Source organism: Patella vulgata, chromosome 3 (genome assembly GCF_932274485.2).
Source record: "Patella vulgata chromosome 3, xgPatVulg1.2, whole genome shotgun sequence".
Classification (NCBI taxonomy): Eukaryota; Metazoa; Mollusca; class Gastropoda; family Patellidae; genus Patella; species Patella vulgata.
Window position 1 is genome coordinate 57281814 of NC_065881.2, and position 16062 is coordinate 57297875.

At 33.4% G+C, this 16062-nt stretch overlaps 1 protein-coding gene across 3 annotated transcripts in view; it reads right to left on the reverse strand.

The window, feature by feature from the left end:
- Positions 1-1146: 1146 nt before the first annotated feature.
- Positions 1147-16062, reverse strand: part of LOC126814623 (uncharacterized) — a 60184-nt gene continuing 45268 nt past the window's right edge. For all 3 annotated transcript variants that reach the window (XM_050539899.2, XM_050539897.2, XM_050539898.2), the window contains exons 4-11: positions 8312-8480; positions 7868-8038; positions 5877-5984; positions 5261-5501; positions 4014-4207; positions 3799-3903; positions 3175-3369; positions 1147-2972 (exon numbers count right to left, since the gene is read on the reverse strand). In XM_050539899.2, the coding sequence (XP_050395856.1) occupies positions 2926-2972; positions 3175-3369; positions 3799-3903; positions 4014-4207; positions 5261-5501; positions 5877-5984; positions 7868-8038; positions 8312-8480 (1230 nt within the window). In that variant the 3' untranslated portion in view covers positions 1147-2925. The remainder of the gene's footprint in view (positions 2973-3174; positions 3370-3798; positions 3904-4013; positions 4208-5260; positions 5502-5876; positions 5985-7867; positions 8039-8311; positions 8481-16062) is intronic.

A 16062-nucleotide genomic window follows, 5' to 3' on the forward strand; every position in this document is an offset into this window, starting at 1 on the left:
TTTTTAGTATTTGAATATTTCAAAAATTCAAATTTCGCCTTTGACGATTTTCGTGCCGACAAAGTTGTTTACGAGTGAAAAATTCCCACTAACGGTACGGCTTGAAAATAACCGAAATCAGCCGCCTTTTCATGCTTTCGGCTCCTATTTCCGAAATTAATACATTTGTGTGGTTAGCCTCCTTCCAAGAATGGGTGGTGGCTTTGGAATTAATATATTTTAAAAACGTTTTACGAATCCAAAATCACCGAATTTTACTGATGAAAAAATTGAGCTACATAGCTGTAACTTTCGCCTTTGGCGTTTTACGTGCCGACAAAGTTGTTTACAGGACAATTTATGTCCTTAATTTTCAAAATGTACAAATTTAACCGAAATATTCGAACAGCTGAGGTCAATCTGAATCAAAAAATATGAGTTGCATGTAATCTAATTTAATTTTTCGAAATTTTCCTGCCTTTTTTTAGTTCTTTCCCGCCATTTTCATTTCATTTCCTCATCCGTTCCGTTTATAAGCGTCGTGATCCATTTTTCTGAAACTTCTGGAACGGAAAATCATTCCAATTACAGCAAAACAAGTTTCAGTTATTTCCCTTTAGTTATTTTTTAGGCCGGGTGCAATGTTTCTCACTGTATTTATATATACTTGTAACTTCGCGAGTTTTTGAACGATTTTGATAATTATTTTTTCTTGTTCTTTTTTTTCTTTTAGGATACCTGATATAATCCATGACAGGTGAAGATGAATATGAAAGCTTTCATATCTGCACAGGACAGCAGCAGCTAGTAATTATTATTATTAGTAGTAGTAACCCTGTCGAAATTCTTTACAATTCTGCATTCATTTTATGTGGAGTTATTGCTCCCTAAAAGCAAACCCTTTTAATCAGTACACAGCTTACAGATTTTTTGAGATATTGTTTTCATGTTTATTGTGCCCGTGACCAAAGAGTTTTTACATTAGGTTGCTGTGTCAAGAGAAATTTAAATCCTACAGGAATTCAGGGTCACACATTAAATTTATGAAGTTATTGTTACTGCTGTGTAAACTTAACAGACACCCTTCAATATACTGCTAGGCATATATTCCAACACCACTACATGATTTCTGAGTATGACCTGGTACAAACTACAGGAAAACGACTATTGAGTTGTAGATATTTCTGTTTATTAATCTTTATTACTGATACAAGATATATCTTAAAATATTACTGAAACGGTGGTTGTTGTTTTTTAAACAATATAATATTAAATACATATATCTACAAATCTAGAGGTTTTACTTGTATAGAATAATAAAAAATGTCTGGACTATTATTTACATCAAAATATGACAAAGTAGCAAACAAAGTTTAAATTACAAAAAATTAATAAAAATACATAATGCATTACATCTTTGTATACTTATTGAAAGTCGTTTTATTTGTTCAGATTGTGATTCTAATTATGTTAAAACATAACCAAATTTTTATGATCTTGAAGTAGGGTGGAGACATTTCGGCAATGGTTTAGTTCTATTTCTACTAAATCACTGACTGGCATGTGATGTGTTTCATTCACAACTGTATTGTATTTACCTATGGACAACAGTGAATAGAACTAGTATGCAAGAGCTAAATCTGCCCATTGCAGGTCTTTTTTTAGGCCTGAAATGTTATATAAATTATTGATTAGAAATTAATTAACTTACCAAGACCATAATCTACGATGCCATCAGATGGCTACGATATTTAGTAGATCTGAATACATTTTGTGGTTGATAACCCCAAAAAATGGATAATCCAGACTTTGTTTATTATCGTAACAGCGGTAGTAACGACAATCGAGGCTATACTATTTATCACCAATAGTTTGGCTCAGAGTGAAGTAATTTGACTGAAATTTTCAGCATATTCATTATTTATTTTCTAACTATTATAGCAAGAATTGTCTGCTCTTTATCTAATCTTACCTAATGCCGCTTTAAAAATCATTAATTTTATTCGTGATTAGTTTCCCTTGTGTCAGTGATAATCATAGGATAATATCTTCAAAAAAATGTTTGAATAAGCAAATGGTTTTAAATAACAAAAGCTAAAACCTTATAAAAATGTAATTTATTGTACTCAATATTTCTTTGACAAACTAATTATAACATAATTTAACAGAAAAAGGGAGGTGATATGCTTTAATTATCTCCTTTTTCTCAGCTTACTGAACAAATTGAGATTATATCTTTGTAAGGGCAACACACACAATAAATATTTCATTAAATGTGTGGTTTTATTACATCTGATAGAGGACAGTCAGCTTGGGAACTAAAGACAAACTTTAAATTTGCATTGCAATGTGAGGTAATAAAAAAATAATGAACAGCATACTCAGATGTAAATAGGATTCTTAAAAATAAAGAAGAAAATACAGCAAGACTGAGTGAGCTTTTGCATACTCATGATTCGCAATATGTAATGTCCAAAATGTATGAAACAAATATAATTGAAAAAGTAATATAGGAAAATAATCACTCAAAAACAATGTAAATTACAATTCATATAAAACTTAACTTAGCAATTTTAGAGATTTCAATGAATTTTTAAAATTTTCCATAAACATAGTAAAACAATAACAATTACGTCATAATTAATTACACCAAAATAACCTTTCTATTTTCTGTATTTTAAACAAATACGAACAACAACATATATAATATGACAGATATAAGTCAATAAAAAATTACATCACTAACATCAAAACAACCACGTAAAATTTACTACAACTTCCAGTATGATACACTATTGCAATAATATTAAGTTTAAATTGCTTTTTGGAATAAGATTTATTCACTGAAAATATGCATAACTAGATATATTTTGTCATTCAAGCTTATACTACATTTAAAAACAACCAATAGTTTCTATAAAATGATAAAAATTGGCAGTATTAAAATTATCTTTCTGTTCTGTTTAGCTTAGAGAGTAGAATATGCTGTAGTACTGCAAGAAAAAAACAACATTACACATAATCCATTTAAACAGCACTACATTTCAGATCAGTAAATGAAAACCTGGCTCTTTCTTCCACACCTTTATATGATAGAGCTTAATACTGTGTTTAAACTTAAAACTACTCTATACAACATAAATAACTTCATCCAATTCAAATTTTATAAGAATTTGCATAACATCCTCAACTTACAGTATTGGCAGGAATTTCCCCAATGTGTTTGGGGACACTGACATTTCCTTTTCAGACATCTACCACCATTTAAACATGGTCGCTTACATCCCTTTGATTTTTTGTTACAATGTTTACCAGAATAACCGAGCTGACATTTACATTTATTTGGTTTGATACAATGACCTTTACTTCCACATCCTGGTTTACAGATAGCTACAAAAAATATACATCAACAATTATATACATGTTTAAACATATTTCTTATTACTTTTTTTAATGAAGAAATTATTCAAATCCAAAAATCATTTACAGTGTGTAATAGTAAATCCAGGATAATTGCTCAAGAAGGTAGACATAGAAAAATGAATAAAAAAACAAAAAAAACCCCAACCAAAACAGCAACAATAAAAATCCAAATAAAAACATAGCTTCAAGAACATTTCAAATAAACCAAGTAATCCAGAAAGTGAAATAATACCTGGCCCATGCACAACACACATCACAATTTGTACCTACAAACCAAATCTGCCAGTTGTTCTGGCAGCAACTATGCTCAACCAAAATTTAGAATATTTGTTTAACATTACATTTTAAGTTCTGAAAAGTTCTCTTACTGATAAAACAACTCAAAGCATGACTTACCATTTTGACAACTTGCTCCTTTATAACCAATAGCACAATGACATCGATTATGACCAACACAAACTCCTCCATTTTTACATTCATCTCGACAATATCGTCTTCTTTCTGAAAATAAAAGAATTATCCAGCCATTTCATTTTATTTCCCCGAGAATATTATAAATATATTTCAAAAAATACCAATAATGGAAAATTATATCATATTTTATCCCTTACCAAGTTTTTTCTTGTGACTTTTCTTCTTCTTCTTACAGCAAAGTACACCTGAGACAGCACCTTCTCTATATTCACAGGCTATACTATTCCTAGGGTTAAATACATCAACTCGACCATGAGATAAACATGATTTCTGAGAATAACGTATCAAACCACACTGCCTTCCTACTCCTGCCATTCGACTATCGACACATCTGAAAAGCAAATTCAATAGAATTGACAACACATTGCTATGAAAACTTGTTTACTCTCCATAAACTGATTATCTCCCTTTAGTCTTCATAATTAGGGTTTCAAACTGCCCATCATAACAATGAATAAATATATTACATCCAGAAAGCACATACAGAGAGAGTGAGAAATGGGGTTTAACGTCCACTCGACACAAACTAGGTCATTTAGGGACTAACACATGGTTCAATTTTATTTCAATAATTCGCTTGCGTGTAGGGGTCTTTAGCAGTGGGAGGAAACCGGAGGACCCAGAGAAAACCCACGAGGTTGGACAGGCAACCCTACTCCTTGTCACGTACAAACGGGGAATCGAAACCCCGCCAGTTGACTCAAAGACAGACCGTATGATACAGCGGAGCGCGCACATGCTAACCATTCGGCCATCCAACCCCCCGAAAGCACATACAGGTAGCATCAATGCCAAATTATATCTTTTTGGTTCATCACGTGACATTCAAAATGGCCGGCTAGTTTTACCAGAGATAAACAAAGAGTAAACTTATCTCTGGGATCGAGATTGGAATCAAAGAAGAGTGTTTGAATTGGGGAAATCACCAAAGAAAAACACCCTTCAATATTCTTCTCAGATGATTGTTACATGTTGGGCTCCTAATAGTTATAAAGATTAATATCAAATAAATTTTGATAGGCCAACAAATAGAGAGAGAGAGAGAGAGAGAGCAATGGGGTTTAACGTCCACTCGACACAAACTAGGTCATTTCGGGACAAACATATGGTTTAATTTTATTTCAATAATTCGCTTGCGCGTAGGGGTCTTTAGCAGTGGGAGGAAACCGGAGCCAACAAATAGAAAACATTTAGCATTGAATTGAATGGGGAGAGAATTATCAGTCTGAACCCTTCAATAATGTAAACGTTATCTCCCTTTAAGTCTTCAGAGACACCTCAGTGTTTTGTATGTTTTTCTTTATCAAAATGAATGTTCTGATGTAAATTTTACAAATGAATTAAAAGAGAATTCAATAAATCCAGGTTACAATTATGTACTTACTTTTTACAAGCACCTTTATATGTTGCAGCATTATAAGCATAACATCCTGCCAAGTCAAACATATCTAACCATGTTAATTCCTCTAAACTATTTCTATCTTTAGGATTACATACTCTCCAACCCTTTCGACATAAACTACGTCCACGTCTCACATGACCTTTCCAAGATCCTCCACAGGCATGTATATTTTTATGTATATGTAGACCCTCTGTTGTACCATCCACACAACCCGAATCATACTCTGTAAATATTTGCATCATCAAAAAACAACAAGCTCTTCTCTTTCATTTCATTTTTTAAAATAGTACTAAAAATTGTCATTTTAGTTTTTTAAAGGTAAAAGGCAGCAAAACCATAGCTCAACACCAGTCAATGTCAACTGTCGCATTGTCTTAAAAGGTTTTCACAATTTGATAAATACAGGCATATACAAAAATAACAAATATACCTTAACTGAGTACCTGTGTAGTGATGAAGTATTAGTTTTGAAGTGAAACTATAAATATAATGGCTTGGTTCTTTCCTTGAAAATGATTCACAGTTCAAATTCAAACCAAGATATTTGTAACATATGGGCATATTGAGTGCAGCACGTATAATTAATGATAAGACTTACCTGCTACAACAACATAAGAACTGGCCATATCAATACCTTCTTCATTAATAACTTCACATGTATATAAACCACTATCTGATTTACGGGCCAGCGTAACTATTAAATCACCTAAAATACAAACATTTCCTATTAATATTACATATTGAATCAAATATATATAAGTAAAGTAATAAAATATATTCTAATAATTAATCTGCATTTTCCCTCTTGTCAGTGGTGCAGAAGAGAGAGAGAGAGAGAGAGAGAGATGGGGTTTAACATCTGCCTGACACAAACTAGGTCATTTTGGGACCAACATATGATGGTTCAATTTTATTTCAATAATTTGCTTGTGCATCGGGGTCTTTAGCAATGGGAGGTAACCGGAGGACCCAAAGAAAGCCCACGAGGTTAGACAGCTACCCTAATCCTTGTCACGTACAAGCGGGAAATCAAAACCAAGCCACTTGACTCAATGACAGACCTTATGATGGTCTAACAAGGGACAACGTAGTCGTTTGGCAGGGTTGAAAAAACAAGGCCCTGCGTAGAAATTGGCCTGCAGGTAAAATAGCCTTTGACAGGTGGAATTTGTAATAAGAGTAGGCCATAGTGTGGCTATCCTGGCAAAACTTCCATCATAGTACACTGTATGGCTTATGCTTGTCATCATTAGCCCAGTCGGTACAGAACAGAAGGATGTTAAACCCCATTCCATTTCATTATTGGGGATAAATCATAATTATTAAAAATTATTTTTTATAATTTTTTTCATATTTGTATATATATAGAATTTAAAGATACATTCCTGTGTACAAACTGGGTCATTTGATGATAAATTTGGACTAAAAACATATTCAAACTAATTTATCTATCCCAAATTTTGCTTAAATTAAATTCTTGAATTATCCACTGCCCACATCTTTTTCCACGGTTTTTATCTCAAAAACTGTTGTACGCTTAAGCTTACCATCTATTGTAACATGCTTAAGGGTGAATCTTGCGTTTTGACTGGTCGATTAGACACTGTCTATTGGACAATAACACCCCTCTAAATTAGAAAATTCACTGCGTATTAATATTATGCGTACTACTTTAATGGCGATAACCACAATGGAGACAATCAATTTTGATCTCGGTACATTAGATGAAATATTTGGAGATATGCCCGAAGATGAACTTGAAACGCCAACCCCCTTGTCAGGTAACAGCTACAAACAACAAAATATTCAAAAATATATTACAGAAACATAAATTTTGTTTCAAAAACTACTTTTAAAAAAATGAAGTGAGAATTTTATGGGGTTTTTTTGTATGTCTATACTCATACGGCTACTATAGCAACCAGACGATAGCGGGCCAAATCTAACATGAGTAGCCAGTTACCCCGCTACGTCACAACGTTTTCATTACGTCAAAATTGATTTCTTTGGTTTTTACGTCACTAAAACCGATTTGCAGTAAGACGAATTTTGAAGTTTACACAATAAAATAAGTTCTTTAAAAATTCTAAAAAATAGCATGTTACAATGTCGATAAACACCTCCTGTTTCGCATTTAGAGGGGTGTTATTGTCCAATAGACATGCCCTGAGATTTAACATAAGAACCCGCGACGCTAACGCGTCTTGGGTCCTAATGATCTCAGGACATGTCTATTGGACAATAACACCCCTCTAAATGCGAAACAGGAGGTGTTTATCTCCTAAGTGTATCAACATACACATCAAGCACTCATTAACGCTGAGAAATCAAACAATCTTCGCGTGCAACCTTTGACGTCACTTGAGCAGACATCTGGTTGCCAGTTAGGGAAACCCTTTAATTTTTGTCCTGTATGTGCTCCATGGGTGTTTTTCAGGGAATCCCGTATTTTTCTAGTAAAATTGGATGTTTATACTTTCCATACATACCAAAATTGCCATACTTTTATAGGAAATAACCACCAGATAAATACTTTTGTGGGAAAGTATCTTTAATAGATGTACAATTAATATACTACTATGTGTTCACCTGATGATAAAACTGAGATTCTAGAATTTTCCTCCGACAACTGAGTACCATCTTTATACCATTGTACCCTAGGAGGTGGCATGCCTGTAGCCTGACAGGCTAATAAAAATATCAAACCAGTATATACATGCATCTTTTCTGGTGGTTTTACCACAATACGAGGTAGTTTTACTGAAATAAAATAATAACAGCCATATAAAACTAAAACATGAATTCATCAGATTAAGAATAGAGTTTAATCATTACATAGATATTTGGATTGAATAATTCTTAAATTGTATTACATAGCTTTTCAGGTTTTCATTAAGTATCAAATACAATTTGAACTGAAAAAGCAAATGAATTATTAACTCTTATTTGAACTATATATAGCATAATCTGATTAATTCAGATGCATTAAATTTGAACAATGAATGTAGAGGATGGTTTGACTTATTATAGTACCTGGCATTTTGCAACAAAAGACACCATTGGTTAAACCTGGTTGGTGCTGACATGCTCTATGAAAGTGAGAATCAACACAACAGCTAGCATCAATTCTACCACCAGGTATACAGGATGTCTGGCCAATATTTTGATGAGCACATCCTTGACCGATACCTGCCATATCATCCTATAAGTATAAACTAAGTATCTTTAATAACAGATATTATTGTAAACAGAGAGTAATTGAGATCTTATTATTAAATATCAAAAGGAAATACCCACACAGGAATAAAACTTGGAATTTGTAAAATGCTGCAAAAACAAGGGCTTTAAACTTATTATTTATATTTGACAGATTTTGTTTTTGTTTGTTAACAGTGTATAGTATTGTTGGCTTATGTATGTCATAAGTGTATTTTCTACAAAATGTAATATAACAGTTCTATTGAGTAGTGTACAATGTTATGTTAGTGTATTATACTCTATACATTAATTTATCATTACATATAGCTGGGCTGAACATTTGCTTATAAAACATATTGATGTTTTAATGCTCGAGGAGCAGTAAAACGAAGAAGTTTACAAGAGGTTTCTTCAAGGTAACTGTAAAGACAATCCAGATCCTACTCACTCACGACAGAAGTATGGAAAAAGCAAGATTGCAAGCAGTTGTCCGCCATACATGATGTTAAAAGCTAGCTAATAACTAATCATTTAACTTAATTTAATTGTGAATTTACTATAAGCCTTCAGTAGCACTAGCCCATAGACCACAATTATATTTTGTGAGTTCTACCAGATTACTATAGGCTACTGGAAGTTAATCAGATAGTTTTGTCAAACTACTATATATTTCTAACTGTTCAAGAAAAGATTGTTCAATCCTCTGAATTGCACCTGTTTAATTATAAGCGTTGGACATGTGTTTTGTTTTGTTGTGTATGTGTTTTGTTGTTACTCTATCCAGTTACTAAATGCCATTTAAAGAACATATCCGACATCAATATGGAGATGTGGCAGTATCCTATATCAATACAGTTAATAGATTAGGAGGTAAATATGTTAAGTTCAAGCCCCCGGAAGTGTTGGTGTAGGCCTTTGATCATGTTGTTGCTATGTATGGTTTCGGTTATGTTGTTGTATTTTGTCTATATATATTTGCCTCATACCTGTTTTACTGTATAAGCTTGATAACGTTGAGAGAATACTCTACGAAACGTTGCCTTAAATACACTAGTAGCTGTTTTCCATAAGTATGTGTTTTGTTGTTAAGCGTTGGACACTTACATCTTACGAAATTACTGATAATCAATAATTCCCAAAAGATGGAATGGTACAATAAAGGCCTCTGGACAACCTAGTGAAGATCCTCATTCATATATTGATAATGTACACTATATGCCTGTGAATTCCAACAGATTTTGTTATGAATGCACAGTGTAGTGGTTAAACTTCAACAGTATATTATTTCTATTATGCACAGTAGACAAGGATAAACTGAAGTTACATCCCATGTACATGTAGGGGGTATTTTAAATGATGTATAATGTTGACAGGTTAGGTTGATTTAAATGTATTTTCTTCTGATAACAAAAAGGTTAGTAATATTAAAATAATTTATCATATCCTGAGTGGTGATAAGTTATATAGTTATACATCGTTATTGTACATGCAAATGCACCAAGACACAAAGTTAAGTTTATAGATGCCAAGATCAAGATTAGTTCCAAATGCAAATATATTTCAAATTCTTTTTTCCTGTGACTGAACAATGACCACCCAGAGTCAAGAGTTGGAGAGTCAAGTGGTCTCTCTAAAATTTCACATTTCTACAACTTGCAATTTTCCGAGGAACTCTACTTAGGGATCAAAAATTCAATGAACAATATGTGAACTATAGAATTATCCTTTACATTACAAAGTTTTGCTATTAACTGATGTTTAAAATTAACCCTTTGTATCCAAAAATCCAAGTAGCTCAACAACAATTCTATTACCACCTTTATAAAGTGGATACAATGTAATGTATTCTTAACTGTGAAACATAAACTATTCTGCCTAACTTATCTAATACTCTAAACACCTTTTTTAAGATTTTGTTATTTTATGGTGTTAAAAGATTAGTGGTGGGTCTATTGCGCCCTGTGGAGTTATCATCCCTCTATTGTAGAAGATGACTATTTTGTGTCCATGATGGATGAGAGCCTGACTACAATGCTAATAATATGTCATGACTTCTATAAAATGAACAAGGATATTTGCTACCGGTCTGCTTTAAAACACATTACAAATTGACTTGACCCCATATGGAGCGATATGATAAAGCAATGGTAAAGTAGCTGGACCCATTTTATTACCGTAAAGCAACAGGAGGTAATACCTACTTATCTGTAATCATTTAATGTAGTTTGTCATTCTAAAACCAGATCAATAATTGAAAACATAATAGTTTACTACCACGCAGATCATCATGCTGATTATTTAAAACCTTAGACATCTGAAGCTAGCCAAACAATACCACAGATTTGAAAAACATTTTCAAATATGAACACATACTTACTTAATATAAAAAATAACCACTCAATGCAAATAACATAGCAACAAAAAAAGCCCTGCAACTAACAACAAAATATCTCATAATCCTTTTCAATTAATTAATTTATTTACATGGTTTAATCGAAAGGAGGAATAATTTTGCATAAAAGAGGATGCATGACTCATCGGACAATCCTTGCAAGCATGAAAAACTGACTTGTAAAGCATTTACAAAGTTTGGTGACAGGGGCAATAACTCAGTGAATGACTCTTAAATTTGATTTATTATGATTAGATAGTTTGAATAGTTTAATAAAAATATCAATATACTCCCAAATAATATGTACATTTTAAAAAATCACTACAGTAATTAAGTTGCTCAAAGTGTGATCAAAAATCTTATACTAGTAAAATTGTCATGAAATAAATTTTTAAAACTGAAATAATTTTACATTCACAGATCAAACATTATCTGTCATTTTAACAAATCTCATAAAATTAGTTTTTTGTCAAAGAGAATTACACACATACTTATTTTCAATTAGAATTTACATAAAATATGGCAATAAAAAAGCTATTAATGTCAGTGTTACTGAGCTGGTTGTTTGAGTATTGTTAGACATTTATAGGAGTTGTCACAACAGGTCTAATTCTATACATCTCTGTATTTTCTATCATAATTAACATTAAATGCTGTAAACCTAATCCCTTAAAGATGCATTATATACAATTTAGATAAAGAGCTGGCCATTCTGGATATATTAGTTCAAAAAAAGATAATGAAAAATTAATATATTGAAAATTTTATTTCAATTACTTTATTCTGGGCGAAGTTATAGAGTGTTCGAAGGTTTGACAAGATGGAGCGTAGATTGTTCATTATCTAGCAACAGAAAGTCTTGATTATCCATTTTATCTTTAATTTTAAAATCTTGCTGGTATTCTAATCCATTTGAATCTCGACCATTTGATTGTATAGAATTAATTATAGGCTTGGCATGTTAATATATATAAGTTTAAAGCCAAATGAAAAACCGGCAATAGGCAGTTTTAGCTTTACATAGTTCATCTGTAAAAGAAGGTTTGTTTGTAATCAATTGCTGAATAGTTAAGAATTTTTTGTATTATGTATATCTTTGTCGTTGGTTTTTTAATATGGATGTTTATGTTTTTTTGTGGTTATCAAATATATTATGTTGGACCAAAAAATCAGTTCTGAATGTATCATATTACATTAAATCACAAAGTATGCCAATAGAGCATACTCATAATGATCAGTAAAAGCCATGAAAGTCATTCATCACTAAAAGACACTAATATACATCCACACAACATGGAGGAAAATATAGACAACCAGATTTCATAACATCACACCAGTAGTTTTATTGTTCTGTGAAGAGAATGATCAGTATGCACTTTTCACAAATCTTTCCATCTATTTAAATCTGGGGGGTTTTCATGTGTGAAATAGCTTTATTTAACGTGCGCTTTCACCGAGGTGATATCGCAGACAATAACACATTTATAATTTTATATATTGCCAATGGGAGTATGAATCATACAAACAAGATGTAAGTGTCTATATTTGATTGACATGTTCAAGTAACAAAAACAAATGAATTTAATCTTTAGATCAATTGTCATTTTGTGTTTGAAGGGGTCAAGTACATGTTCTCACCCTGTCATGTGAATATAGTTTAAATTAAATGCATGAAGCTCACAAATTATATTTTTAAAGCAAAAAAATGTGATTGTTCATAAGTAAACAATATCAACTTTACACTGTATGTCAAGGACTATACAATCAAACTTAAATTTCAAATTCCCACAAGCAGCTTTGTCCTCCATGTTGAAAGATAGGTTGCCAGGCAATGAAACATTCACCCACACAGCAGCTAAACTAAATCTTACGAGCAGTCAACAGAAGTTGTTGCATATTTTTACTTTTGTCAGTAATGAAACATTTATAATACACTAAAATATGATTAAAAGCAACATCTCATTAAGTAATTATCAGAAAATCATTAGAATTTGTTTGGCCCATGCTAACGTTTAGTATACAAAACATTTAATAACATGGATTTAGCTGTTGAAGTTATTGAAAATCAATACACAAGTACTTGTTCGTCTTAAGACCTTAAACTCTTTGTATCAACCTAAAGTCAATCGAAACGATATATATAGGCGTAAACATGGTGTATAAATATAAAATCAGTCAGATGATAACTATGGTCTCTAATAAAGCATCCACAAGATTTTTCAAAGTGATCAAGGGCCATAACTATCATAAATCATTGAAAATCAGTAGGATTCTCGTCTCATGACCTTAAACACTGTATAAATTTAAAGTCAATTGGACATTAACTTTAGGCTCTGAGCATCCACAAGCTTTTTCAAAGTGATCAAGGGCCATAACTCTGGCAGTAATTATCATAAATCATTGAAAATCAGTAGGATTCTCGTCTCATGACCTTAAACACTGTGTATAAATTATCCCAAGATACTAGTAATGGTGTGGGAGATATTTTTCGTTCAGGTGCCTGTAATGTTTTAAAGTCCACGGATGCTTCATTAATCTCAACCCAACAGTGTTCTGTCAAACTATCTGATATTTTGCATTTTTCACCACATCAATCTAACTGTTATATTTCTAAATGTATGTCTAATAATTGTAAAACCTGTCCTATTTTGAATAGCAATACACATTTTACTAGTTCTTTAACTAATAAAACATATTTTACACGTGGGTTTGAGAAACTAAACTGTAAAACCTCCAATATTATCTACGGTATAGAATGTACACTCTGCGGACTGATTTATGTTGGCGAAACTAAAGGACCTTTACACTTACGCATTAATGGTCATCGTCACAACATTAATAAGGGTAGTAACCAGATTCTCTATAGACATTTTAACCAACCGGACCACTCTATACTAACAATGAGAGTGTCCATATCAGAGAAAATTTACCACCATACTAACAGCCCTACTTTGAGTCAGTGGCGGCGCCAGGGGGGGCAAGGGGGGGCATTTGCCCCCCCATTAATCTGGTCTGCCCTCTGTTTGCCCCCCCCCCCCAATAATTTAGAAAATAAAAAAAAGTATTTGTGATACGTTTCGGTAATCAATACCTTCTACGGTGAATAAATCCCACATCCCCACTCAGTCATAAACTTGCATGTTGTAGAGCATTTCCGACAGTCTATTTTTCAAAATTTTCTTGGCGAGGTCCTCAATGGATTCGCTACTTTGGCGCTCACAAGGGGATTTCGTTGAGGTTCGCAAGTCCGTTCGTTTGACATTCTGTTCTCTAGTCGGATAAACTAGTGATCAGGCGACGGACGGTATTTGGTCAGATCTATTTATCTCGACGATCGGTGTCTGACAGAATACTGTAAGACAGCATTTCCGACAGTCTATTTTTCAAAATTTTCTGGGGGAGGACTCCCTTCTTTGATGTGGGCTACGTCGTGATTCGCAAGTCCGTTCGTTTGACACTTTACCTCATCGATCAGTGCCTGAAATACTGCCAGGCTGCATTTCCGGCAACCTGTTTTTCAAAATTTTCTGGGGGAGGCCCCCTACCCCTAGTTGAAGCTCGTGCCTTGGCCCCCTTAACCTCGGACTTTGCCCCAGCTTTGCCCCTCCAATCACCGACGGCTAGCGCCGCCACTGCTTTGAGTACTCCCTTTCGCAGAGACCGAGAGGAATATTGGATACGAACATTAGGTACTGCCACCCCTTATGGATGCAATGACAATGTAGCTAGTATTGGGAATTTATCAAGCCCTGCGTGTAGCGATGTTAATGTCATGATGTTATTCCCAAAGTTTCATCGTCGAAAACACAGTCATGGACATCGTTGCTACACACCACCTAAGCTCAGCACTATATCACTGGATACCCTGTTGGAAATTATCCAAGAACCATTAGGGCCACACCATATCCATACTAAATTATATTCTATTCCACTTACTATTTTGAAATTACTTAAATCTGAATGTTTGGATTCAAATTGTACTGATCCTGCATCCACTGAATACAGGGTTGTATCCATTGTCCTTGACATTGCCCACCGTCGTTTGGACATTGTGACTGAGCCTGATGTGTCGCACACCACCAACAGTTCATTTCTAAAACTGAAATTTGCTAATAAAGGCATTGATGCTATCAGGTTAAGGCAAATATTACACCATAAGCAAGTCACAGCACACATCCCTCCTTACTTCAAAACTGTTACTGTTCCTAGGATTTCTTATACTTATACTAAACCCATTGCATCCAAAATATTTAATTACAGAAACGCATTATCTGACATCAATGCAAAAGACTTATATAATAACCCTCTACCATGTTCTTGCTCTACGTCGTCCTTCCTTTACCCACCAGCTGGACATGTGGTCACTGGTGATTTGAACATAGTCCAGAATAATAAGCTACGTGAAATTTTGTCCAAAGGACCCAAATACCGGGAACCGCAACCATTTTCATGGGAACAAAATTTCAAACTTATTATGGATGCCGTAGAGGACTACGCTAGATCATCAGTCGTTTACTTAAACGAAGAATATACATGCAACGTTTGTCAGTTGACACTAGGCCTAAGTCTATTTTCAATGATGTTAGCATTGTTGAAAATCTCAATGCCTTGCATGACAAGTATGTCATTGTTTCGGCTGACAAGGCATCCAATAACATAGTGTTTATATGTAAACGACATTATTTTGACTGTCTGTTCAAAGAACTTAATTTCGGGAAACCAATCGACAGTGCTACATATAAACGATCTACTCTTAGTAAGGATGAAATTATATCCAATCACAAATCTGTACTCACTTCATTTGGTACTCCGTGTGGAGATACCTATACAGATTTGCCCTTGTTATATTGGATACCTAAACTACATAAAAATCCCTACAAGCAACGTTTTATAGCAGGTTCATCCCGTTGTTCCACAAAACCACTATCAAAAGTATTGACATCTATACTAACGGCTGTTAAAGAGGGTATTCAAAAATACTGTGACAAAATATACTCTCGTAGTGGTATAAATCAAATGTGGATATTGAAAAATTCCAAAGAATTACTTGATGTTTGCAATCTAGATCCCTTGCTTCAGTCTCATCTATTCAAACGTTTGACTTTTCTACTTTGTACACTAAAATTCCCCATAGTAAATTAAAAGCCCGGTTGAAAGACATTATTCACAGTGTCTTTTCGTCTAAATCAGGTAC